Source organism: Pezoporus wallicus, unplaced genomic scaffold (genome assembly GCF_028554395.1).
Source record: "Pezoporus wallicus isolate ANWC-B61680 ecotype Strahan unplaced genomic scaffold, APGP_CSIRO_Pwel_v1 contig_2384, whole genome shotgun sequence".
Lineage (NCBI taxonomy): Eukaryota > Metazoa > Chordata > Aves > Psittaciformes > Psittacidae > Pezoporus > Pezoporus wallicus.
This window is the reverse complement of record NW_026640488.1, coordinates 7161566-7188290: the sequence shown is the minus strand read 5'-3', so window position 1 is coordinate 7188290 and position 26725 is coordinate 7161566. Positions and strand designations below refer to the sequence as shown.

Sequence of the window (26725 nt, the reverse complement as noted above, 5' to 3'; positions counted from 1 at the left end):
TGGCTTGTTCTTTCCAATAGCTTTAAGCAAATGTGTTTAAAGAGGTATATTGACTTTTATGAAACACAAGAATCTACTTGTCTGGTTTAAAAGATTTGTGTCTGGCGTTACTAAAACTCCTACAGAAGACTTTTTCCTATATGTGCACAATAGATAGCAATGCCACTGGTTTCTGTTGGACGTGGCAATTCAGCCATATTCTTTGTATTAACATGAATCTACAATATGTGTACTTCTCAAATCACTCTCAGGTGCTTTATCCCTGCACTTTGATAAATGGTTAATAGTAAAGCCTAAACAGATTTTAAGTTTGACTCAAGAAAACCCCATGTCATAATTCTTTTTAATGATTTAATCATTCATAGGCTGACATACTTGGAATATTTGTATATACATACAAAAGAGCTGAGAATGATAATGGTGGATGGTGAGGATATGGACATTAAATGTGAGGAAAAAATGGGAGAGAAAAGGATTTGGAAGACCTGTATACAGGACCTGCATCTTAGGTAACTTGTTTGGAACTTATCTGTTACCAAATTCCAGCTCTGTGAAAGGACCTAAGAGGAACTTGGATGTTTTAAGGCTAAAAATGCAGCCCTCAGTCTTTACGTAGTCTCTTAAGCTTGTATTTGTTTGGTGCTTGTGTCTTAGAACAAGTGCTGCTGTGGTAGGTCCAAGCTGCATTGTTATTCTCATGTCAAAACACATGTGAAATCCAAGACTAGGCACCTGTATTCCTGAATTACCTGAAAGGCTTGATATGATGGGTATGCTTTGAGAACATATATGTATCACACTGAGTACTGAGTTAAAAACACAACATGAGTTGCAGGTTTGCATTAATAGGCAGGGGTAGTGTCCACTTTCCACAGAGTCTATGCAGTAGCACTAATATTAGACAGCTCTCTTGAGAAATGGTATGGATGCAGTGCATTCTCCTTCCACTGTGTCATCCATATTGCTCTTACTTTCTAGGAGACAAACTTGTTGAGAGCCTTGAAGTTAGCAGCTGCTCTTGAAAACCTGAGGTCTCCCCTTTTGGAGCCTCAGTTTCCTCATTTGCCGAACTGACGGTTCCTGTTCTTGCAAGGTATGTGATGTAAAACTTGTTTTGAAAGGAAAGCCGGACTGGTTTTCAAGGAGTTGCAAATACATTCTGACAGATTAGACCTGCTCTAGTATATCTAATACAATCAGCAGCTGGAACAGCTAAGCCCTTCCCCTGGAGAAGTCTCCTAAAGACTTGATTTCTGTGGGTGGGAGACCTAGCTGATCCATTTTAACAGCTGAAAAGTGCTTTGATCAGAATCAGCCCAATGCAAGCAACGTAACAAAATGAATTTGCTACATCCAATCTGCAGTGTGCAAAAGCCATTCAAAATGTAACATAATGAGCATTTCATGCATGCCTATCAAATCTCAGCAGTACACTGAATACAATATTAGCAGATGTCAGTACTATTTATTTGTTCCTTCTACTGTACTCTTTCCTGTAAGCTGTATTATTTTCTGAAAGAGGAGTGACAAAATCAGTTTCTCTGCCATTCCTACTCAGTGGAATAGAGACAATTTAAGCACAGTAATGTTAGCCTCAGAATTCAATTATTCACACTTAGAACTAGCCTGTAAAAATTCTCCTTAGCACATGTAAATGTGTAGCACTCAGCTGCACTCTGCAGTACGATTTACCTGGCATGCAGAACTCAAAAGGCCTTCTGATGTTTGTATCTAGTACTCATTTAGATCAAAACCAATTCACAAGATGTGTCCAAACAGTGGCTACAATCTAAATTCAGAGTGGTGGGAACAGCCTGTGCAGGAATGTAGAGTGGAAATTTGGCTGGCACAGCAAGAAAAACACTTTCATTACAATGACATAAAGAAAATGTCAGGATTTTTAAATATCTGTACAGGTGTTTTCTTGCCCCTGCTGTCTGCTATCTTAGATGGAACACCATTTCACAAAGTAAATGGAGTTATGGAGTTTGATAGCCGTGCCCCGCCCCCCCCCCCCCCCCCCTGCTTTCCCATGAAGAAAAGCAATATAAGCCTTTAAAAATATCAGATTCTTTGGCATTAGAACACATGGTTGGATTCCCAATTACTGCAAATCAGTGCTACTTCATTGATTTCATTAAACTTTGCTGGCATACACTGAATATGCCCCCTACTGTTAAATAGTGAAAGAAAATATCTCATCTGCCCTAAAGGAATGAGTATGTCTGAAAGAAACTGAGCTGGATGGCTTTCATACTTGGAAAATACAGAGCTATTTGGGCTGTGTTATCCTTTTCTCAAAAAATGTTTGTCCCACTGGCACAGCTCAGGCACTAGATCAAAGATGAGGCTGTTTAACAGCACTGTAAAGCACAGAAGACTTGTTCGCTTTTCAATCAAACCCATAAATTTTCAGATCCACAATTGCAGAGTAGGCTTTGGTTTGCTAACAGCTGCTAGTCCCAAAATCTTTTGTGGTTAGTTGCTGCCGTATTTTCTCATGGTGTATCTGTGGATGCTTGGGAGAGAAGAGTCAGCAGCAGCGTGGCTTTAAAGTGGTCATTGACTTTGTTCTCCACAACAAGGGACGTGCCCTAGGTCAAATTTCTTATTTCAGCTGGTTGAGCTTCTCAATAAGCTGAAGAATGCTAGCTCTAAAAAGTTTACAGTTCAAAGAATTTTTCTCCACTCCTCCCGTAGGCAATCTCAGTGTGTCTTCTGAATACACGGATCAGGAAAATCTGCTTTTGCAAAGGTTTACTTTATGCATCTGTCCAACTTCTAAGTTTATAGTACACAAGTCATTATTTTCCCCTGCAAATCACTGAAATTCGTTGCATTCAGTCGTTTAAGATCTCTGACAATAATTTCATCCTCTGACAAGGATGAAATATAATAGTTTTTTAAAATAAAATGATACTGTGCTTTGTAAAGATCAACCTTTTCATGGAGGGTAAGAACACATACAAAGAGAGAAATGTTTTAAATCTGTTAATAAAATGGGTGCTCATCCTGCCTAGGCGTTCAGCATTCTTATACTTAACACATATTCCTTAATACAGAATTGGTGATTTCTGCTGCAGACTGCTAATACACAGAAAGGTGAAGTGTTCAGTTGAGAATTAATGTCTCCAGTAAATAGGAAAAAGATAACAAGAATTAGATGACCTTTGAATTCTGTCTGAAGAAACAGAGACTAGTTCAGGACCAACTTCTAGTTGTCCAGTTGTGCATGCTAAAACCAATCACTATTTAGAGGTCTGATACAGCTGTGCTCAAGAAAATGGCAGATAATGTTTCTCATTTGTTCTTTTTCTCACCTAGAATACTCATTGATAAGGAAATCCATGTTTAACCTGGTGTCAAATGCAGATGGAATTTGGCCATAACTGCAAAACTTTGCTTTCCTTGGTTTGGCAGTGTTAGTGAACACTTAGATGATCCAAGGAAAACTAAATACTAAAATATAAGATTCTGTCAGTAACATTTCTCAACTGTTCTCTGCAGCACAGGATCAGCCAAGCTTGAACATCAGTTTCTGAGTCTGGGAAAGTTGCTGTTCTCTGCGTAAAGATTGACGTGTCAGCAGCGAATGTGCCAGTGGGGAACGGGTGGGAGGAGAAACAGCCCTGTAATTAAAGAGATCAGTGAAACATTGTCTGGTCCAGCCACAGCTATTTCTTTTCTTAACACTGATCTCTCCCTTAGTAAATACTGCTAATGCTCCTCTCCCACAGTAGGTCAGTGAGGCTTGTTACTGGATGTGACCAAGTAGTTCTATGTCTGGGAGAGGAGGACCATGACAGAGATTAGCTAGTTGCATGTCTGTCCCCACAAGTGCAGGCGCAGTCTATGCTGATGGCAGGAACTGCTTTTGGAGCTGCACAACAGCCTCAGATAGCTAAACTAAGCTGTGAAAGCTGACTGCTCCAAGAGCAGTTACAGCTCTTCAGAGGTCATGCTGGTGGAAAACAATCAAGCAGTAGGATGTGTCTGTCTTTGTACTGGAATATATTTATGTTGGCAAATGTTGGTTGTGCGGCCTCCACGTAAGTGTGTTACTGATGAATGAGATGATGTGGGAATTTTTCCATCTGCTCTCTTAGTACTTTTGCCAATCTGTGTAACAGGTTGGGTTTTGACTGTGAAGTATCACGGCCTCATAGCTGACAGTAATAGGGCGTACTTGTGCAGCTGTGATTTAATTAGCCTACAGCCCTGGTTTTGTTGAGTAATAGCTAAATCCACCAGTACAAAAAGTGAGTTCTGCCAAGTACAGTTGCTGGTTTGAAGAAAAATTGGCAAACCTGTACTTTTGAGCTTTTTTGACTTTTATCATTAGATAATACTAGCAGAGGCTGGAACTCTTTCTAGTTGTTTGTGTGTGTCTGAAGATCTGTCTGCCTGTATCCGTCCATGATTTGTCTGTTGTCAAATGCTGCCAAAAGAAACGTGTCTAAGGAAATAGTTGGTATTTTTTTCACAGGCAAATACTAGATTCTGGTCAATTTCTCGTTAATGGTTTTTATTGAAAGCTTATTTCTCTCTGGCATTCAGAAAAAAAAATACAAATAGAAACCCTGTGTTCTTACATGTAAAGCGCTACTGACAAATCTACAATAGCTGATGGTGTCTTCCTTCTATAGTTAGTAACACAATGGAATGCTTTTGGAAGAGATACTAGATACTGAAATAGTGATTCCAAATACAAGAGAGGTCCCTAAGGCATGAATTTAATGTCTTGCTTATAACTTTAAATTACTTTTTTTTATATCTAGAACTAGCATGTCTGGTGGCTGATGTTACGCTCAACCATCTTCTTCTCTGTCTTTTTCACATGCACCACTTAACCTCGTAGGCCTTCATTTCATAAATGACTAAGGGCAACGCACTCTTATTAAACAAAAAAGTAAATGAAAATGTTGTTAAGCACTTCACAGAACAGGAATGGATTTAAACATGATCTTAAAAGTTAAATGTGTGATGAGGTGTTTTGCTGAATCATAAGGCAATGATACTTAGAAACTGAAGTTATTTATACTTTTCTAATCCAGCAAAAATAAATTAAATTAACATTTATTGACATTTCAAACCTGAAATTGGTTTCTTGGGTGCTGTAACAGTTAGATATGAGGGGAAAATACATCCCTTTGAAGAGCTCTGGTAATGTTTTCTGTTTTCTAATTTGAGATTTAAAAGCCATGGTTCTCTGAATCGGCTTAGAGAACTCTCTCTCCCGTCCCTCACACTGTGCATTGGTCACCATGGCTGTGCTTTGGTGTAGTCCTTTGGTATGTGCACTACAGCTATACTGACCTCAGTGGGAGTTTCAGGTGCTTGTGAGTTTTGCTGAATCAGGAACTTAAATTATGGTTCAGACCATAAGCAAATAATCTTAGAGACCTCACCAGCTGGATGTTTTAAACGAGTCCACTGACTGATCTGCTTATGCATGTCCAATGTTAGTTGTGTGGCATCTCCTCTCCCTTACTGCTGGAAAACTGCTCAAATCTAGGATGAGAAATTTATAGATGCAAAGTTAGAAATAAAATGAGCAAATGCTTTCCCTTTGAGGAAATGAAATAAAGTGCTAGGTGTAAGATGGACATTGGATCAGACACCTGATCTGTAGCAGAGGTGAATGGGTTTAGTTTCAGTGGCAGGAAGGCATCTGTAGTACCTGGGAGAACTACTTACCCCAGCTGTGAAGGAAAAGTTGAATGCTATCTGTGCTGACATTTTGAACAATGAACATTCAGAAGTGGGAGGTGGGAGAGGGTGATAATTTTCTAAAGCAGATGTGGGAAGCTCTTCAGTGTGATATGTCCATAGGGTTGGAGGGTGTGACACTAGTGCATATGCTTTTCTTTCTTCCTTTCTTCCTCATTTTTAAAAAGGAAAGTATTCACTTTGCGGAAGGGAGAGAGTGAGATAACTCTGATTCCTTGCCTTACAGGCAAAGTAAAACTGGAAGTGGATCACTGAGGGGGAGCACTAATTCTGGGAATGGTAGTGGAACCAATGCTAGATATCAGCTGCACAAAGGACTGCAGTCATCTGACAAAATTACTGTGCCTAGGAACTGAATAGCTGCATGGAATTAACTAAAATATTTATGGTGACAGGATGTGGTAAAGGTATGAAAATTAAGGCAAACGTAATGGGGACTGTAGTGATAGGACAAGGGGGAATGGGTTAAAACCTAAAACAGGGGAAGTTTAGATTGGATACAACAAGAAATTCTTTACTGTGAGGGTGGTGAGGCACTGAAATGGGTTGCCCAAGGAAGCTGTGAATGCTCCATCCCCAGTGGTGTTCAAGGCCAGGTTGGACAGAGCCTTGGGTGGCATGGTTTAGTGTGAGGTGTCCCTGCCCATGGCAGGGGGGTTGGAACTTGATGATCTTAAGGTCCTTTCCAACCCTAACTATTCTGTGATTCTACGAACCTGTGTTTGTTAATGTCTGCAGAAAAGATGTGCCTTTCAAATTATACTGTAAAAAGAAATTAGGACCTGTAGCATTACAACACTTCATCCTCCAAAGGAAGATATATGGGTGAACACTGTCGTTAGTATTTGTATGGCTGTAGCTGCCATTTATGTGTTAATGTGGGTGTTCTTCTGAAAGAACTGAAACATGCTGTACTGGAATAAATGGATTTTATTATAGCAAACAGAGCTATAGAAGGATCTGTGATCCAAGCTGATGTTACATCTTTTTTTCTCATAGAAATTTTTCTACCAACTTGTGTGTGCTTTGCATAATGCATATGTATGTTACAGATAAACCCAGAAAATTCTTACTTATGAAACAATTATATCTAGAGGTATGAGATGCAAACAGCAGTGTTCCTGTGAGAGAGCTTTAGTCAGATGGCAGAATTGGGCTTTGTTTTGCATTTTTCATTTACACACAAGTGTAACTCTCCCAAGTTTGGAAACACTTGGGATGCTGACACCATCAGGCAGCATGCTGTCCTGTATGCTTTTTACTCTTGACAGAAATGAACTACTGATTTACTTCCTAGGCTGATAAAATACACAAGAAGTGGTTAGTATTAGTAACAACTGTAATTTCTCAGCTGGGATAAAGATCTCCAAATGTATTCTGCTTTCTGAGTTACCATGAGTGGAATATCTACTGTATCCTGCCCTTTGTAGCATATCCATTTTATTATCAAATGAATCTCTGCATGGTTGCCCTGCACATGCCAAGGGACGCTCATTAGAAACTGCTACCCAGCAATAGCTTGTCTCACATTCACATAAATTTGCCAGCACAGACACACACAGCACACTAATTCCACATACATGGGTTTTCTTGTCCCTCAAGGAGCAGTCTGTCTTGCCAAAACCAGAATGACCCACTTGTCAGCATAACAGATTTATTAACTTACAAGAATCTTGTTTTGAAACCTCCTGCTGTGTTGTAAAGTTCCAGATGGCAAAACACAAGAGTGTGGCAGCAAGTATATTTGCTTATAGCCTCCCCCTTCACTGACGGACTTGTCTTTGGAATCATGATTTCTGGGTGTGGCAAGTACAGAAGTCTTAGAGCAAAAGGCTTCCGTTTACAGCCCAGAAGTGGAGTTCAGTGCCTTATTTATTTCCCAGCGTATTCCCCTCTAGCCCTCAAATGCTTAACAAAATAACAAGCCTGGATTAGTTAAAGCTACGAAGGTTGTTGCAACTGGATGTGGCCTTACAGCCAAAATGGGTTATAAAACATTTGCAGAGTTCTGCTAAAAATAGCTATGCATTGACTCGAGAAAATGCGGAGGTTGGATAAGGTCAGTCGACAAAACATTACCCGTTTCTTAGAATGGAGAAAACTTACCCACCATTAGCCCACATGTTACTCAGGAGATGTTGTTCTATTGTCTACTGGATGAGGCCATGCTGTTTTTTGCTTCTTACCCATTTGATTATCTGTGTTCTCCTTCCCTTTACTACCTGGGCTATTTTTCTGCAGGATTGCAGCTCGTTTTTTCTCTTGCATCATTGTCATAAGGCAGTGGACCAATATGTCATAAGTAGAATTGCTCAACATCTATTTAACAGATTGTTTATTTACATATATTTAACAGCTTCTGAAGCTAAATGCACTTTGCCACAAAAAAAACCAAAACTGTTTCATAAAGCATTTGCTTTACATTCCAGCAAATGATTGATAGTCTAGTTTTTAGTAAATAGGATAAATCTTATTTGAAAAAATACAGGAAATAGAGTTAATGTCAAACCCGTTTTTTTTTCATTAAATACTTGGTTGTTTTTTTGAAACTCCTCCAATTTTCCATAATCTATTTTTATGTTTCCCATGAAACATTAGTTGAGCGACTCCCCTGATACAGGATGATGCCTTTCCAAATGGGGTTTGAAACCGTATCTGGTAATTCAGTTTTTGCAGGTGCAGTTCTCTTTCTACATTAAGGCTTAAAAGTGCTTCCACAGAAAAAGACAGTAACTAGAGAGTGGGAGATCTCTCCTTGGGGCTGTGCCAATATGGGGAGTTGACAGCCATTAGCCTCAATTAAAGAGGGGAGAACTGACATTCAGAGCAGAAAAACTAAGTGACTTGGGAAGCTTTAAAAGAAACTTGGAGCATGCCCTCTGAATCTCAGTTCATAGGGACATCCTTCCCCTGAGAAACCTAAATAGCCTATGGCTTCAGCATCCCATTTTCCTGCTGGATTTTTTTCCTTTCTTGATGTCATTCGGAAAATGAACTTAGACCATATATTCCTGGGAACAGAAGCTGTCATCTGTTTTTATTCTCGGAAATGGCTGGCATGTTTTTAGTCATAGGAAATTAAATTATAAACAAAATTTTACCACTTCCTTTTCTTCTAGTTGCATATCATCTGCAAATACATTCTTTCTTTCTTTCTTTCTCTTTTAAAGTGGTGGGCATCATGTGACGTTAGCTTCCTTAAACACTCATATTCCAATGGCTTTAATGAGCATTTGGGAGCCAGATGGCATACCATATTTTTTCAAAACATTTAAAAGCACGTGACAGACAATTCGTGTTGACGGGAGTGCTTCACTGAGGTGTCTGTAAAGCAAATGTGTTACTTGTTACTATTAGAGCAGAATAATTGTTTATGAAAGGCATCCTCAAATTCAACAATGATTCAATGAAGTAAACAGAAATGAATTATGCTATGTAAACACTGCACACTCAGCAGAAATGTTACCCACTTGGATAGGTTGCCTAAAATAATTATGATCCAAGTGGAAATGCATGATGCAGTGGGGTATTATACAATGATAGACACTGAAGTCCAGATTCAGGCAGCTTTGCTTGACAATCTTCAGCCTGTCAGCAACATGGAAAAGGCTATGGCTGGAGACAGTAAAGATGACTTTTTCCTGTAAGATGGAAAGAGAAGCATTCCTTCTCCTTTTGTCTACTAGAAAGAGAGAAAAACACAAAGGGAATAACCATGTAGAATAAGGAAAAGAATGTTCTGGTTAAGATTGCTGGAGCTGCAGGTACAGCTTAAAAGGTCATGCCTAATGAACCTCTTGCTGAAGAGACTCTTCTGGGACAAGATGCCAGCTATCTGGCTTTGGGAAAATAGCAGGGTCTTAGATAAAATCTTGGTTTGTACTTCAGCATCTTCTCCAGTTCAGTAGTTAAACTGCAAAAATTAGGAGGGAAATACTAGTTTGAATCCTCTCAGAATATCCAGTGTTTCAGTTAAATAACTCTCTGAAAAGTTAACCTCTAGCTTTTCTTTAAAATGATTTCAAACATGGGCAAAAGTACTTCATTCCTAAATTTTGGTTTTGGTTTTATTTTTCAGTGCTCCTCAGAACAACAAAAAAAGTACCCTACTCAAGCAATGATAGTGTAAGAGTTTTGTGTTTGTTGAAAGAATTTGGATGAGGGGAGGGACAGTGTATCTTTTGTCAAGAAAAAACACGATGTGTACAAACTAGATAAAGAGAGGGTGAACTCTGATAGAAAGGGGAGCTTGTCCACAGCAGGCAAGCTGTGGACAAGCTGCTGCCACTGCAATATGCAGAACACAGTATATTCTCTATGTTCAGCATAGAAAGAATACATAATCTTTGAGAGAAGATTTATGCAAGTGAGGATAAAACCAAAAAAATTGTTCTTAAAATATATATGTGAATTTTCCCTGTTCTGGAAAAAAGAAACTCAAAACAGGCTCCTATAGCACCCTACAGCTGTATCAGCCTGCATCATGTGGCTTTGAATCAGGAGAGTTGTTCATCACTTTTGCATTTTCGTAGCCAATATAGTTATAGTGTGTAAAATACTCATCGTCTAGGTTGATCTCCTAAACAGTTAGGGCTTTTTTGCTTTTTTCTTTTTTTTCCACCTTTGAGTAATTACTTAATTATCTTTTCTATAGAATAACCATATAGGATTCATAACAGAAGTCCCTTCTGGATTTTAGGGACAGTAGCTTGTGCCATCCTGGGTTTCTGCAAGGCGCACTGTTACCTGTGTGTGGTCAGGCAGGAGTGGTTACCAGACCTCTTAGAAAGAACTCAGAATTTTGATTTGTACTAGAATCTTATCATAAACTATGCCCTTAAAAGTCAAAACCTATGAGGAATGATTAAAAAACAAAACTGTTGAAATAAGGTATGCATTTTATATAATCAAATATTACGTGATCTGACATAGCCTGGCACGAGCAGTAGTTAATTCTGTCGAAGGATGCTAATTGCTTCTGATAATACTTGAAAGAAACCATTCACTGTGATAAATTAAAAAATAGCATAAGCAGTGATCTAAAAATGCCTCTTTTCATCTTTAATAACCTAATTCCTACCTCATTAAGCAGCTGATTGAGTATTACTATGATTTACTACTTTATTGGAAGGACATTAATAACAGTAAGGGCTTCTGTATGTCACAAGGAGATGAAGTCTTCAGTTACTCAGTTAAGTACATAAGCAGGATGAAATGACAGCAAAGTATTTCTGTGAGGAGATGCGATAAGAAACTAGATTTATTTTGGACAATCTGATAGAGAAAATTGAATGCTGGGAATTGAGTTCCTTGAAAGCTCTCCAAGTATTACTGTATGTGTTTCAGGCTGCAAAATGGGTAACAGCTGTAAAGAATATTGGTTTTGACATTTCCTGTAGTGTCGGTGAAGATAAAGGAGGTGAGCAGTCTCTGAGATATGACTGATTGTCACTATCACAGTTGCCATTTATTATGGACTGCATTCAACACTCATTGCTGGCACATCATCAGCTGTAGTTTTGCCAGTGTAAGTCCTTATGTTTAGGATCACAGCTATTTGCAGTTATGGGGGGATGACTACACAGTCCCTTGACTTGCTGCTCTGTCAGTAAGTAGATGTGCTACATTAAGTTGGTATTCCTGTACTCAGTAAATTTGTGCCTCATTAGGGCTAACCTTGAAAACATATTCATGGTCACATAATGAACATATGCTAAAACAGGTGAGGCTATAGAAATGGTTTAACACTTGAGGATATGCCTTCAGTTTCCTGCTTCAAATAGCTTTTGGTCTCTTCCTTTTCATGGATGTTGCAAATTTCACAGTAGACACTAGGAGGAATCATGGAAGTATTTCACTTCCATGTGTCTCAGGCCTGCTACTTCCTGGAGGCTAATTACTGTGTTTTTAAAATAAAGACTTTCTAGAAGTTCTTTGAGCTTCTCATGAGAAGGGAGGTGAAGGACCAGCTCATGTTGCTTATTAACTGTGGTTTTCTATTCCTGAAGTATAGGCCTTTAGTTGAATTTCCTTACCCTAATGAGTTCAGTCCAAATCATTAGGTAGAATCTTTCCATCTTTAACCCCCCTCCTTCTTTCTGATTTTGCCCTCTTCCCCTGTTATCTTTTCCCCAAAAGCCACTTTCTTCTCTTTCCCCAGCAAAGCAAACTTTAAGACAGTAAATGTAGATATGAATAAATGGAGTAAATTTTCAGAAGACTGCATCACAAGACTAAAGCAGGCAACTGTTTGGACTTGCCTGTACCATTTGTGGCGATTCAAAACCTGAGACTCTGAGTAGTGGTATGTTGCAGCAGGAAAACCTTGACACTTTCTCTATCATAATGCAAAGGAAATTTTGGCTAGCTAGAATTTTTTCTGTTGGTCCTAATGCTGAGAGCAGTTTTCTGTATGCTTAGGAGCTTAAATCCAGTTGCCTTTGCTGAGGAATACTTCTCAAAAACTCTTTTCTCCCCATCAGCAACTGCAGTAATAGCTAAACATTCTTTTTTACGGGATAAATTGATTATTGAAATGATTGGCCATGGATCTTGCTTTGCAGCTTATATAAGTAGGTAGTGAATGGCAGTAGGGGTGAGACTATGTAAGGCAGAATAGGGAATTTAAGACTGCATTGATAAACGAAATAAAAACACATCATGCAAGACCCTGGACTTATTTATAAATGGCATTTAGCTATTTTTAAATGCTGTTCCTGAGACTGCTTCTATATGATATACAATTAATAAACTGCCTCTAAGAGAAGAGGGGGAAGGTTATTCAGTCATGAGTGTTCAAACACTTCTGCAGAACTCTTGTACCAGACTTCCAGTGGATATTATTAGTGCTTACAAAATACTCAATACACAAAAAATATCCTTTCTAGACAAAATGGTCAGTGGAGACAGCTGTGAGTGAGACGTGTCCTTCTGTGGTGGTGTCAGTTTTGCTTCTTTTCCAAATTACCTTGCTGGGAGATGATGATTGCTCTGTGTGAAGCTCTCTGCTGTTTTAAAAAGCTGTTTCTCTAAGAGGGACTGTACAGAAAGTGGTAAGTTTATTTCCTGAATAGCTGAGCTTTTCTACTTCTTCCTTGTTCCCAGTCCTCTCTGGCTTGGGAGCTCAGTACTTACAACCTAAACACTGATAAGCTCCATGACAGTGCAGCACTTACATGAGGAGTCAGATGTATGAAGGGCAGCAAGCAATTTTGAGAGATGCTGAGATCTTTGCTCCATCTGTTTGGTCCAAAGTCTGTTGATACACAGTAGGAGTGGCCAAAGCCTGTGATCAGACTGGAGTTGTAGACAGAGGCTAAATGGGTGATAGAATGTTTCTTGGAAGATGCTTTTGGGTGGTGGTGGTTTTGGGTGATGGTGGGGTTGTTTTCTTTTAATGTGTAAGGTGCTGCAGGGTTGCAATGGAAGTGAAATGTCTCAAAGCTTAAGCCATGCATGTCTAAGTACACATGGTGGTACAGTGAAACTGCGAATGGCTCATTAAATCAGTTATGGTTCCTTTGGTTGCTCCTCTCCTGCTCATTGGATAACTGTGGTTAATTCTAGATCTAATACATGCCAATGAGCGCCGACCTCCGGGGACGCGTGCATTTATCAGACCAAAACCAACCCAGGCCGGCCCAGCAGGTGTGAGGTGTCCCTGTCCATGGCAGGGGGGTTGGAACTGGATGATCTTGAGGTCCTTTCCAACACTGGCTGTTCTATAATTCTATGATTTTAGCAACTGATTAAGCAGCAATAATACAAGCTTCTCTCTGTTGCCTCTGTGATGCCTGACTTCTCACTAAAAACACCAGCAGTTCAGTGACAGTGCTAACTTAAACAGGGGCCTCACACTGAAGTGTGAAATAATACTAGTAGTGGGAAAACCTGTTTAGCTAGGAGGATAAGAAAACATTAGGTAACCTGCGCAAGCTTCTGAGAGCTTTGTTTTGTTCTGTCTTGGGAGGGTTTTTTAGAGGAAAGACTTTTCAAAGGGGTACTGGGAATAAGTTTGTTAACAGCAAAAAGTTTGCCCACATGTTTATTGAAAAAGTATGTCTATATTATACAGACAACTTCATGTTGGCATGAAAAGTTCGCTCTTACAACAGAAGAACAAATACAGCACAGATTTTGAGTTGCCTAGAAAAACAAAACAGAATGCAGGGTCATAAAAAGAAATAAATGTAAAAGTGTGGTCATCGGACCCTTAAATATCTGAACTGGTGTGGCTTGGAAAAGTCTGCCAAGTTGCAAAATACTGGGAGGAGAGAGGAGTTTTTTTCTGTAATACAACTAGGTGGTTGTTTTTTCCTCAGGAGTTCATCTCAGGCTTTGTATCACTTGCCTAGAAGGCTGAGGTAGGTACAATGTCTGTGTGTATATATATAGATACATATATATGTATAATTAGTTACTAGACCTGATTTTCCCCAATGCATATCCCCAAATTCATTTCTGAAGAAGGGGGTGATTTAGGCTTGACAGGAGCAGTCAGTAACTTCAGTACTAAGCTGCCCAGGCAAACTAGAAAATCATGAGGAGCCCTGATGATGTTGTTCTTCTATAGTCTAGAGGAGCTTGCTAGAGGTGAAGAAGGAAACCTCTTAAACTCTTCACTGGCTTAATTCTGTTCAAAGTCTGTGACTCCCGCATCCCATATACATGCCCTCATCACCACACTCAACCGAGAGAGGTCATTTTTAATATGCCTGTTGAAAAGCAGAATAGTTTCTTGACTGAACTGTGGATTTTAATAGATGCTTAATCCCCAGGCTCTTACATCTCTGGACAGTAATCATCTGGCTGTAGTGTCAAGTTTCTGTGGCTCACTTTAATTTTTTGTAGTTGTTTCTATAAACTGAAACCACTTCACATTGACGGTTATGAGAGTCTTATTCAATTGTGAGAAACTGTAGTTAGTGACCACATTTCCAGTAAGACAGAAGATTTGAAAAGAGGTTTTCTTTTAACCAAGTGCTCCAGACAGCAGGCTTTTGTTTAAAATGGGACTGACCCACACACACAGCCAGTTCTCCAGCTGCTTTGTCTCAGGCCTTATGCAAAACCCATATAACATGGTAGGTATGCTTTCACAAGCAGTATAGGGATCAGGGTGAAAATGGTGCTGGACCTCTGAGTGGCATTACTCTTTCATGTGTGACTTTTGGAGGAAATTTAAGAGACCACAGTTTTGGGCACCAATGTGGTTAATGATTAGCACCAAATTCCTTTGTAAATCTAGCCTCAAATCCAAAACCCAGATAGCGGATACAGGGGATCTCAGTTACAGAAATGGCTAGTGGCCCCTGTTTTGTGATGTTATTCTTTGATTTGCATTTTCTGCTTTTAGATACATTAAACATCCTTTCCTGTTTGAGGATATTGTGGTTTTCCCCTGTTAATAGAGAAATATTTACTTGAAAGCAGTATCGCAGTTGTGTAGAAGAATGAAAACTCTCTTAGGAAGAGTGTTTTTAACGCCCGAATGCATTAGGCTTCAGGAAAGACAGCTGTATGATTTTGTGTATTATGAACAGGTTCCAAATGTGTGTATATGTGGTCACATAGAGCTGTACAATTGTTAGCTTGTAATTCCACATTAAAGCAAAGACAGGAATAATAATGGCCAGCATTGAACTAGCTGTTACAGCTCTGGACATGATGGATGGGGCAGTTCTATCAGATCAAGTTCATGTATTGCCTACTGTCCCCCAGAAAGGGGAGGTACTCAGTATGACACTGGTTTCTCTCTTGAGCTCCACTAGCTCATCTTGCTTTAATGGGAAATCAGTGTGAATAAACTGGCTCAGATGAAATCTGCTTAGACCATCTGATCTCATGATTTAACCAAGCATCTGGAAAAAAAAGCTAATGTCACTTTGGCCAAGGAATGAACAGACAGCTTGTTTTGCTTGTTTTAAAAACAAGTTAATTGACAAGATTCGGAGTCTTGAAAAGAAGATTTTACTTTGTCAACTCTAGAACAGTTTAAAGAAAAAATACAGTGAAATTTGAGCTTACCCTGTGTCAGCAAAGTCCTAACCATACAGCAATGACCAGCTTTTCTGTATCTCTTACCAGGATGGGTCATGTCTCTGGATGAGAACACAGGTCACAAATAGGTTAAAGTCATAATTACTAACAAAATTTTCACATAAAATATGCCTGCTGCTGTCCTCATACAATATGGTGCTCACAGTTACTCCCTCTGGAGTATCTGCATCTTCAGAAAACACGCTGTATCACTGAGGGTAATTTTTTCCCTTTTGTGTTACTTTGCTTATGTGTATCACCTGAAGAAAAAGCCATAATTTTCCCTGTGAATCCTGTTCCTTAGCTATGCTAGAAAGCAAAAGTCTGAGTGAGAGAATATTCTGAGCCACAGTCTCAGCTCTCTATGCCTTCCCTTATTCAACCACTGGGACCTCTGGCTTTTCAGAATATGTCCTATTCTGAAATGCCATTGGGTCATAAAATCCCATTTACTCTTTTGAAAACAGAACCAGCTTGCAATATACATATAAATATACTTTCTAAAGGAAGCTAATTTTGTATAACAGCTTTTCTGAAAGGCTTTTTCTTTTTTTCTTACAGATGTTCATCTGTTTAGCAATGCCTAAATCTCCTTTTCCTTCTGCACGTACATAATGATCCATGGAAAAAGAATCCTACACAAATACAGGTAATGTTATTAAACTTTCTACAGCTCCCCTGGAACCATTTATAATCTGAAATCCTGAATAGCAGCCTTCAAGCCTGAACTGTACGAGGTTATGCTCCCACTGAGCTCGCAGAAAGTTCAGTGTTATTTGGACACTTGTTACTCTGTGGAACCTGTTAATAGTATTTCTCTCTCTCAGAAAACAAACAAAGGTAATTCAAAAGTGTACTCCCATACACAATTGTGATGGGCTTTACTATTATTTCTAAGGTGAAAATTTACCCATTGTGTGTGACTTGAGTCCACAGAAACCCCTCCGGCTTATCATCAGACATAAATGTTAACAGTATAACTGTTAAAACATAGCAGGTGTTTGCATTAGTTTAATTGCGTATCATGAAGCTTCTTTTAGAAATGGGAACTCACAGGTGTTTTGTATTTTGGGTTTATCTACCCTTTAAGTGTTTCTGATTTAACTCTACTGGTGTAGTGATGCCTCACCCAAGATACGAGCGATTTGGGGGCAAGGAAATGTGAAAAGTGGAGACAAAATCCTCATTCATCCATTTGTATGTGTCTACACATGAAACACCTCTTTGTACATGAAGGGGGAAACAAGGAGGGGACAGAAAGCTCCAGTTCAGAGTAAGGCAGCTACTTTGTGCCCCATATAAATTCTGGCAATGAACACTGCGGGTAGGCATGAAGTGTGGTACAGGTGGACAGTACAAGTTAGACAGATGCTGCTCGGGTACCTAGAAGTAAAACACATTTTAAAACTCACAGAATAGTTTGGGTTGGAAATGACCTTAAAGATCATCTAGTTCCAACCGCCTTGCCATGGGCAGGGACACCTCACACTAGACCAGGTTGTTCCGAGCCCCATCCAACTTGGCCTTGAACTCTGCCAGGGATAGGGCAGCCACAGCTTCTCTGGGCAACCTGTGCCAGGGCCTCTCCACCATCACAGTAAATTATGTCTCATCTAAGGGTAAAATGAAAGCATAAGGCCTTGTCCCTCTGTGAGCCGTGAGAAGGGAGGCATACACAGGGCCAAAGCCATGGCAGTGGGCCTGCCCGTGTGCATCTTCCTCTCCAGAGTGTAATGCCAGCATATGCCCTATGCAGCGAGTACGCGCCTGGGAGAGTGCACGATGGGGGCCAGCACCTCTAGGCACCCTCTCCAGCAGCTACACCAGTAGCGGCTTCTGCAGACGGGTGGTTTCTGTACATCATTCCGTACGCTCGTGCCGCCTGTGCTGAGCTCAGAACCGAGCCGAACTGGGGCAGAACGCAAACACAAAGCCTCTCAGAAACCAGGCGGTAAATTGAAATACGCCTAAAGCTGTTTTTCCCTCAGACTGCTGTGCCGCACCACCTTCCCCACTGCGGGGACGGTGGGAAGCGCGCCGGCGCTTTGCGAGTGCCGGGAGGCGGACACCACCCCCAGCCGCCTTGCCACCGTGGCACCGGCGCGGCGTACTGACTACGCGTCCCGGCGTGCACCGCGCCTTGAACCCGAGGGCCGAGACGCGCCGGCAGCGGGACCGGAGCCGTGCTGAGGCCGCGCAAACGCGGTGGTGGGAGCGGAGCCGCAGGGGTGGTGGCCTTCAGGCGGGAGGAGCTTCGGTCGGGGAGGGCCAGGAGTGCGGCCCTGGGTCGGAGGAGGTTGGTGGGAGCCCACGAGACGGGGCAGGAGGAAGGAAAGGTTCAGTGAGAGTGTGGAGGCTGGGGCGGTGCCCTGGAGGGGCAGTGTGAGGCGGGCTGAGGCGGCCGAGGGCGCGCAGGGGTGGGCGGCAGGCGGCCCGGGCACGGGTCAAAGTGTTGTGAAAGAAAACGGCCGAAGAAGACACAGGTGGTACAGGTTTTTGTGTGCTCTGTGAGGCGACCTGGAAGAGCATGGTGCTCAAAGGGCACTTGATGTTTCTCCACCTTTCTTTGACCGAGGAATATAGTACCGTTACTGCGGGTGCAGTTTGTTTCTCCTAAGTCACAGCTCCGAAGAACCTGTATGGCTCCTCAGTGCGTAAACACATTGTGTAGTGCAGTGTTGGAAGCAGGCCTTATGCTCTCCGTGTACATACCTGGTTAATGCAGAAAGGACTTGACTTTCTGAGAGTAGAATCCATAAGGTTTTTCCCCTCCTCAAAGGGACCCGGAAGGATAGAATGACAGGTTTTAAAGAAGCTTTCTTCCCACAGGCAGCTTTTTGGGTCCTGTGTAGCTGAGCATGTTCAGAATTATTCAGAAAATACATATTTAGGTCTGTCAGCATTTATAAACAGCATAAGATGGTTCACTTGACATTGGTTGTGGGTGGAGGAGTTAGACAAGATGACTTCCAGAGATCCCTCCTAATCTATATTATTCCGTGTTTCAGATAAGAGAGTAGGTGTGCCCAATGCTGGTAAGAACAAAATATGAAGGAGGAAATCTTAGTACAGCTTTGCTGCAATGAGTAGGCAAGAGCTTCCTAGAGCCATTGTGGCAGTTCTGGAAAAGAAGAGCTCAGTTATGATGGAGAACACAGACTGAGACGTTGTTTCTAAGAAGAGAAATTCTCAATAAAACATAGGTTGGTTGATTGTGCCTTTAGTCTGCTAAGGCAGTAGGAGCTGTAGTTACAGGGGTGCAAACCCTCTTGATTCATCTCTTGCAGTTTAGCTATCTAGCAAAGACAAGCCAGAAGACTAGTCTTTCTGGTGAGGGAGTGGTGCCCGTTTTTGTCACTAAGGAATTGTCTTCACACAGGATATTTTTTTGTATGTGTTCTATCAAAAGGGCCACCACCTGAGATGCAGGTATTTAATCCTCTTACTGCTCTTAGGAAGGAGATTTCAGTTTGCCAGTGGAAGCAGACAAACACCTGTCCATTGTTACAGAAAAGGACCTTTGAGGTCCTGTCACAGGAGACCAAAAATCATTATGCCATTGCATGAGCTGATGGTGCCCTTGTATGCTTAACACTCTGTGCTCTGCTGGTTATCACATATCAGAAAGAGTATAATAGGCCTAATTAAGGCAACAGGTAGGTTGGCAGGATTAAGAGCTTGAACAGTCTTTAGTGAGGTACAGAATGGCTTCCATATCTGAAAGAGTAACTAAATAGACCTGAAGTAGGACATGAGGGGATGATATAATACAGAAGAGTAGCCTCTTAAGTTATGGACAGTAAGGGGATGATATGAGAAATGTGTAACAGTATCTAATCAGTAAATTAAGAACAAAAGGAAGTACTTTTCCACAAATAATGAAACTCATTGCCTCAGGATGTTATGGAAACAAAGAATAATTAGGTTAAAAAAGGGTTTATTCAAATGTATGGAAAAGAGAGTCATTACCAGTGCTTGGATTTTGCCTCTGGCTCCTCAGAAAATCCCAGAACAGCTGATTGGTTTCTATTGGTTGCAGGGTAAAAGATCATTCTACAGAAGTACTTTCTTCTTGCACTCCTTCCTAAACATCTAAGTGAGGTACTTCAGAATCCTTTCACATTTCAAAAAGCTTTTTTTCTTTTTTTTCTTCAAAGGCAGAAACAAACCTGGGGCTAGTGGTAAAACATAATATAATGTAACTTAGTATTAAATAATACAACATTGTGTAAATTTGTGTAAATACAGTAGTATCAAGTCATGCTCGGTAATGTTTGCAGTGTGGATGTCCAGCACAGATACTTAGGGTGGAGTGAGATGTTGAGGCTAAATGACTGTAGTGTAGTAATAGTGTTTGCAAGAACAGTACAATTATAACTTTTACGGGGCTTTGAATAAACTTCTGAATGATAGATTATGGCATTTAGATATATAAATCATATATTTCATCAACCTGTTAAGTTACCATAATGCTAGTATTGGTGTCCCTGCTCATGGCAGGGGGTTGGAGCTACATGACCTTTGAGGTCCTTTCCAACACAAACCATTCTGTTCTATTGAAATATTAGGTTGCACACATAATTTTGTAAGTAGTTCATAAATCGTTAAGAATTAAATTGCATTTTGTAGAAGTAGTGTCTTATTTAGTTCAAGTATTTATTTTCTGGTGAATAGAAATTAACACATCAATAATTCTATAATCTGATATTACAGAGTGCTACAAACTAGTAAAGGCTGTAATGTTGACAGGAACAGTGGTTATTCCCTTGCTATACTGACCTGGAATTCATGGTTTATTTGCAATAAATAAATAACTTGTGAATTATTTTTGCAGATGGGAAAGGTTTGCGCCATTTTTGGAGGATCCCGGGGAATAGGAAAAGCTGTCGCAGAATTACTGGCACAGAAAGGCTGCCACCTGGCGATTATTGGTCGAAATCTGGAAGTAGCTCAGGCCACTGCACATAGTCTTGGTGGTAAGTGTGCTGCTGCTTTGCAGTTATTTATTCACTGTTCGGTGCTTGGGCAAGTTGTAAAAGTCATAAGTCATTAAATAAACCTCATCGTTTAATGAGATGAAAAGGCAAATAAAGGTTGAGGAATTTGGAAGAAAAGCTGTACAATTTTGTTTTTGCAGCGTTCATTGGGAAAGTGAAGTATGTTGCCTGTTCTATCCACAAGATTCAGATCGTAAGATGAAAGGAATTGTTCAAGGTGACAACAGGGAGGTGGTATGAATTGAGTCATCCTTGGCTTCTGACCAAGCCAGAACTGAGACCAATCTGCTCATGCTGAACTTCTGATTTCAAAAGGCCAAAAGTTTAAAACAAGGAATTGTCACATAACTAATAAATACTTAAAAATTGTCTGTATTTAATTCTCTGGAGATTAAATAGGTTCCTCAAGTTATAACTAGTTCAACATCTGGTTTTGCAATTGAGTTGATAAATTCTGAAGGAGGTTTAGGAGCAACATACCGTCTTGACCTATTACCATGATGTGCCTTTATTTCAATATAGCAGGGCATCTGGCAATTAAGTGCGATGTATCCAGTGAACAAGAAGTCCAAAATGCTTTTGAGGAGATGCAGAGGAATTTAGGTCCTATTAACTACTTGGTTAATGCAGCTGGGATCAACAGGTTAGTTACTCATTACAAGATTATATGTAACTCTAGATGACAGCTTCTTATTGTAAAGTGCTAAGGGCCTTTGCACGTAATGTGTTGTTAATAACTACATCTGAAAACAGCATGAAGTGCTCACTGATGTTTTGTTCCTGATGACAGTAATGACATCTAAGATACAAGTTTCACTGTAGTTCCTGCATTCTGAGTTTGAGTTCCCCCTCAGTTCTTCTTTCTTCCCTTTCTTCCCCCTGAAATAATCCAAAACAATGTTTGATACCACTCTGCAGAGGAGGCTTTGTTACCAGAAGCACAGCTAGCTTTTTTCTTGCAGTGTCACAATTTTGAATGCTAGAATGTATAGAACCGTATAAATCCCCGTTGATACTCCATTCATCAGTCATATTTTATTATGAGTAAATGTGATCATTGGGGTTGCACAGTGAGTTCTTTCTGGATTTCTTTTGTCTGTTTGTCAGGGATGGTTTGTTGCTGAGAACCAAGCCTGAAGATATGGTAGCCCAGATTAACACTAACCTTTTGGGAACAATGTTGACATGCAAAGCTGCTGTAAAAAACATGATTAAGCAACAGGGAGGTGCTATTGTCAATATAGGTAAGCTCCTTATCTGAGTTGAATTCTATGAACTAGTTTTCTAGGAAGGCTTAGCACGTGTAGCATATTAAAATGACACTTGTTGCAATTGACTTATTTTCTTTGTAATTATACATTCTGTATTTAGCATTTCTTTATGAATGTTTATTCTTTTGTGTAATTTCAGCAACTTCTAAATGTAAAACCATCTTGTTTCAGTAATAAATGCCTCAGAGATCACATTTTATTGAATGAAAAAAAAATGTTACCATTCTTTATCATCTCTTTCGATAGCTAAATCTACCAGCTGCTAGTCAGTAGCTAAGAGTCAAATAAATAGGTACAGTTGGTTTCTTTCTGTTTTTTTGTTTTTTTTTTTTCTCCTGTGTAAGGATATTTTTTAGGATGCATTTCATCTTCCTCTCCTGGTGCCTGTCAGCATAAGATATATGGATTCCACAAAAATCACAGATAATTGAGGGATTTGCTTATGCCAGCAGTAGGCTATAAAGTACATTTAGTAATGTACTTTTAATTCCTTTTCTTGTAATCTCATTTTCCATTCCAAATATAAAACTAAAATGATGAAGCTAGTATGAGATTTCAAATTAGTAATTTAATCTTCTTTTTGATGTTTATTTCTAGGCAGTGTTGTAGGACTTAAAGGCAACTCTGGTCAAAGTGTATATAGTGCTACCAAAGCAGGATTAGTTGGATTTTCACGATCCCTTGCTAAAGAAGTAGCGAAAAAGCAAATTCGAGTCAATGTGGTCGCTCCAGGTAAGTTTTGGGGGATTCCTACATCCTTGACTGTTTCCTTACATCAAGACTGCTGGATATTTGCTGTACTCTGAAAGCAACTTAAGACAAATTGCTATTATTTTTATCAGCTTTTGAAAATAAACGTTTTTAATGTATTGTTATAAGTTTAAAGTATAATACATTCTTTCACAAAACCCTCAGTCTTTTTAAGGTAGCACTGAGAAATTTGGAAGAGTGTCTACCTGTTCCTCTATCCATATTACACAATAAATGTCTTTTTTCTTTGTTCCTCCTTCAAAACCTGCCGTCCTTGCCAATGGAAGGATTAGAACTAATTATAGGCAACTGCCTTCATCTCTTGCTAGGGAATGCTTATACGTTATTAGAGAGTCATGAAAGACCATGAGAAGCTGGCATGAAAGCATCCCTGTCTCTCCCTGTAGTGAGAGTCTGGAAAGAAAGTTCTGTGAGGACAAGGCTGTGGTTTCACAAGATGATCTAGTCAAAGCAAATTGCCACCCATAAGGAAAAACCTTTTCTGTCTTTTTCTGACTTTTTCCACTCACAGCTGTGTATTCTGCTGTGGTACCTCTGATGCCTTTCAGGCCGCTACATAAACCAGGTTAGCTTGTGTACTAAGGCAGGAATAAGTCTTCATTGTTTAGTGAGTTGAGCAGCTCACTGAAGGGTCCAGAGCCATCATAAAGGGGCAGAGTTGTGCAGTGGAAAGCAAAATGGAGACTTTACCTTCTTGGTGGCAGCAAGAAAGCAGGTAAAATCAGCTCTTCATGCACTTCTTCATGAAGTGCAGCAGACAAAACTGAATCTCAGGTAACTGAAAATTCAAAGGACAGAAATGTCCTTTAAAAATGTCAAGAAATATTCTTCAAATGAGTGCTATAATAGAAATTATTCAAATGCTGTTGTAAGTTCTAAAATATAACGGAAACACTTGCAAGCTGTAGGTTTTGTTTTTTTTGTTGTGTTTTGTTTTTTTTTTCCAGAGATTCCATACTTGCATTTTTATTGAGAATGTTTTGGTGAAATGAGTGTATTTTATCTTTCAGAAAAGTGATACTAAATATGGGCTTGGGACCCAATTTTAGTTACCCATTTTTAAACAAAACAAAAAACCCAAACCCCAAAACCAAAAGACTTTTATGGATCTGTGTTTTTTGATTATTACATCAGTGCTCCCAAAAACAGAAGACATTTTAATAGTTAGGTAAAAAACTGGTCTTAGCCATAAAATGATGTGGACTGACTTTGAAGAATGGTAGGTGGTGCTGAATCCTGGTAGTACATTTCACTTTGGAGCATTCTGGGGAAAATCCACTGAAGAATTTTAGTTGAAGGTTAGGTAACTCTTCAGATCTCTCTCCTGTCATAGGCTTTATTCGCACAGAGATGACTGCTCATTTGGAAGAAGATCAGTTGAAGCAAGCAATTCTCCTTGGAAGATTTGGAGAGCCTCATGAAGTTGCACAAGCTGTTGTCTTTCTTCTAGAGACCCCTTATGTTACAGGGAGTATTCTAGTTGTAGATGGGGGCTTGCAGCTTATGACTTAAATACTACCTTCAATAAGAACTGACTTTGGTAATATACGTATCTATATTGATCAAAGTGAGAGGGGTGAAAATCAGCTGAAGATTGATGTATGTAATTGACTTGACATTACTTAGCCGGAAGAGAAATTCAGCAGTGTTAAAGTCCAGTGTGTATATTCAGCTACCTGAAAGAGTTCATTTGGTATTATGAAGTCTGTGTGTGCGGTAAAAGGAGAGAGCCTGGAAAGAAAGTTCTGTGAGGACAAGGCTGTGATTTCACAAGGCAATTGTGTATGTAACAATTTGAAAAAGATCTGTTTTTTTACTATGGTGATAGTTTTAAGTAACATGCTGATACTTTTTTAAAGCGCTATATTTTCATGAAGTCATATTCTGAATTTGGGATAAAGTGGAGATTTTATTCAAATGATCATGTTACATTAAAGTTAATAGAGCGTGGAGGCATGTTTATTGGTTGGCACATGTGATTGCATCAAGCTCTTCATGTAGGGCAAAGACTGCAAACGGCATAATTTTTTATTCTCTTCAGCTAGTCCCTACAAAGTTTCCTTTGAGTTTTTGTTTGTCTGTAGCTAACACTACAAAGCCGTGAACTTCTGGTTCTTAAGTATACCTGCATTGCCTTTAGGACATTTAATTATATGCAGTATGCTTTTATAAAGACAAAACCTGCTTGATCCCTTTCTTGAATGTATGTATAGCACTCAATCCAGTAGCCCTTGTGTGTGTTTATATACGTTGAAGGACTGTTGCTTCATTGTTGGAGTTGCTGATTTCTGTAATATTCTGAGTTTGATCTGCACATGCACTGGTGTGAGCAATACAGCTGCAGACTTTGCTGCACAAAAGAATTTTCAGTGACTCAGTAGATGTTTAAAAAACACATATCACTTCAAAGTGTGGAGTCAAGATGTTTTGCTGTGTATCTTCTTGAGCACTCAGCTCAACTGTTGTGTTGATGCTTTTTAATATGTATGTATAGTCAATAAAATAGCCATTTATTTTATTCAAAACAGCTTTTGAAGCAGAGTAATTATTCAGCTGTAAATGATTCTGACTGTTTCTCCTTTCCTGAAAAATTACCAAAAAGTTGACCTCAGGCTTTTCTATTGAGATCAAGTAATTCTTGATAATTGATGCTTTCATCATCTCTGAAGAAAACTATGAATGTGGTTTAGGACCTTCACTTTTTAGCTCCAGTGTTCATTGCATGATGATCCAGATGTTGATTCAGGTTTCGAAATTGCTTCCCATCTTGGCACAAACCAAAGTACAGAAAGAAGAGATACCATTGATGATAACTTTGTGTCTTTTTAAAGTCTGTTATTTTCTTCCTTTGTGCTGCTGAGAAATCTTGTCTTTGGGCCAGAAAACAGTGCATGTTCAAGCTTCTCGCAGGTATGTATTGAGAAATAGTATAAGGAATGGTTGTGTTTTCAGGGGATTTTACATTTGGTTGTGTTACGACTTTGGAATATAAAACACCACTAAAGTAGTCCTTCCAGCAGTCCTTATCTTACTGTTATCTCTTTGTAGAGAGGTGGTGTTTGTTGCTGATGTTGTTTGCTGACACAAAGCTGTCTTTGCACCAAGAATGTAATTGCTAATTATATTTCTCTTTAATAGAATTGGTCAGAGAATAGATGGATTCTTTTTGAAAGGCACTGGAGGTGCCTTCAGAAAAAGGTGGGGAAAGGCAGCTGGTACTCCTGTTTTTACTAGTTGAGTGGTAATATGTCAGTAACTTGGCTGCTGCCCATACCTGTCCTTAGTGTGTTGTAAGCAAAGCCTGTGTGACATGTCTTGACCGGAAGCCAAAGGTAAGAAGCTAGAAATAATTTCCTTGTAGTGAGTTCTGACCCTAATTGTTATTATCGCCTGTTTTTTTGAGTAAGGGAATGTTAAATAAGTTATTGTAACGACGTTTTTAGTTTATATGTGTGAATAAAACCTGAATTTATAAAAAAAAAAATATAAACCAACAAACCATAGGATATTCTATGTTTTGTTTTATATTGCTTCCAAAAATAATGTGTAATTGTTTTGCCTTTTCCTAGCCTTTACACTTACGTTTTCAGAAGCTATTTAAGAACAGTAACTCAGTCCTGAATGATTACTGGTCAACTTGGAGTCTATTTCCTTACCTATGTATTTAGGTCTGATTTTTTGTATTTCCCCAGTGTGAATTGTTCTCATCTATCTACAGTGAATTTAGTCTGCTGGTTCTGACACCGATTTCCTTAGTTCTGCAATTATTTTAATTCCTTCATCCCTTATTACTTTAAGTAACTTTGTGCTACTGGAATGTACTGTGGGCTTCAGAAATTGCTGTCTCAGAACCCTTATAAATAGGTTGTAGTTTGCTAGCCCCAGCATAGGTGATTGTGGTGGTCTGTTGGCAGTCCA

At 39.6% G+C, this 26725-nt stretch overlaps 2 protein-coding genes across 5 annotated transcripts in view; one reads left to right on the top strand and one right to left on the bottom strand.

The window, feature by feature from the left end:
* CLCN3 (chloride voltage-gated channel 3) overlaps positions 1 to 17897 on the bottom strand; it is a 214988-nt gene extending 197091 nt beyond the window's left edge. Inside the window, exon 1 of the mRNA XM_057419238.1 lies at positions 17887 to 17897. The gene's annotated coding sequence lies outside the window, so the exon portion shown is untranslated. The remainder of the gene's footprint in view (positions 1 to 17886) is intronic.
* A 7-nt stretch (positions 17898 to 17904) lies between these two features.
* Positions 17905 to 25332, top strand: CBR4 (carbonyl reductase 4). Of its 4 annotated transcripts, none has more exons than XM_057419246.1 (6): positions 17905 to 17976; positions 20603 to 20744; positions 21288 to 21408; positions 21873 to 22009; positions 22634 to 22768; positions 24141 to 25332. In XM_057419246.1, the coding sequence occupies exons 2-6, from the start codon at positions 20603 to 20605 to the stop codon at positions 24317 to 24319; spliced, it is 714 nt and encodes a 237-aa protein (XP_057275229.1). In that variant the 5' UTR covers positions 17905 to 17976; the 3' UTR covers positions 24320 to 25332. The 4 variants fall into 4 exon arrangements, with proteins under 4 accessions (XP_057275229.1, XP_057275228.1, XP_057275230.1 ...); XM_057419245.1 differs by lacking the exon at positions 17905 to 17976 and adding an exon at positions 18018 to 18064; XM_057419247.1 differs by lacking the exon at positions 17905 to 17976 and adding an exon at positions 19792 to 19869 and having other exon boundaries at positions 21291 to 21408.
* Positions 25333 to 26725: the final 1393 nt, after the last annotated feature.

Coding starts and splice junctions, on each gene's coding strand:
- CBR4 (XM_057419246.1), top strand. CDS start 20,603: ATGGGAAAGGTTTGCGCCATTTTTGGAGGATCCCGGGGAATAGGAAAA. Junction 21,409..21,872: donor AATGCAGCTGGGATCAACAG/GTTAGTTACTCA, acceptor TCTGTTTGTCAG/GGATGGTTTGTTGCTGAGAA. Junction 22,010..22,633: donor AGGTGCTATTGTCAATATAG/GTAAGCTCCTTA, acceptor GTTTATTTCTAG/GCAGTGTTGTAGGACTTAAA.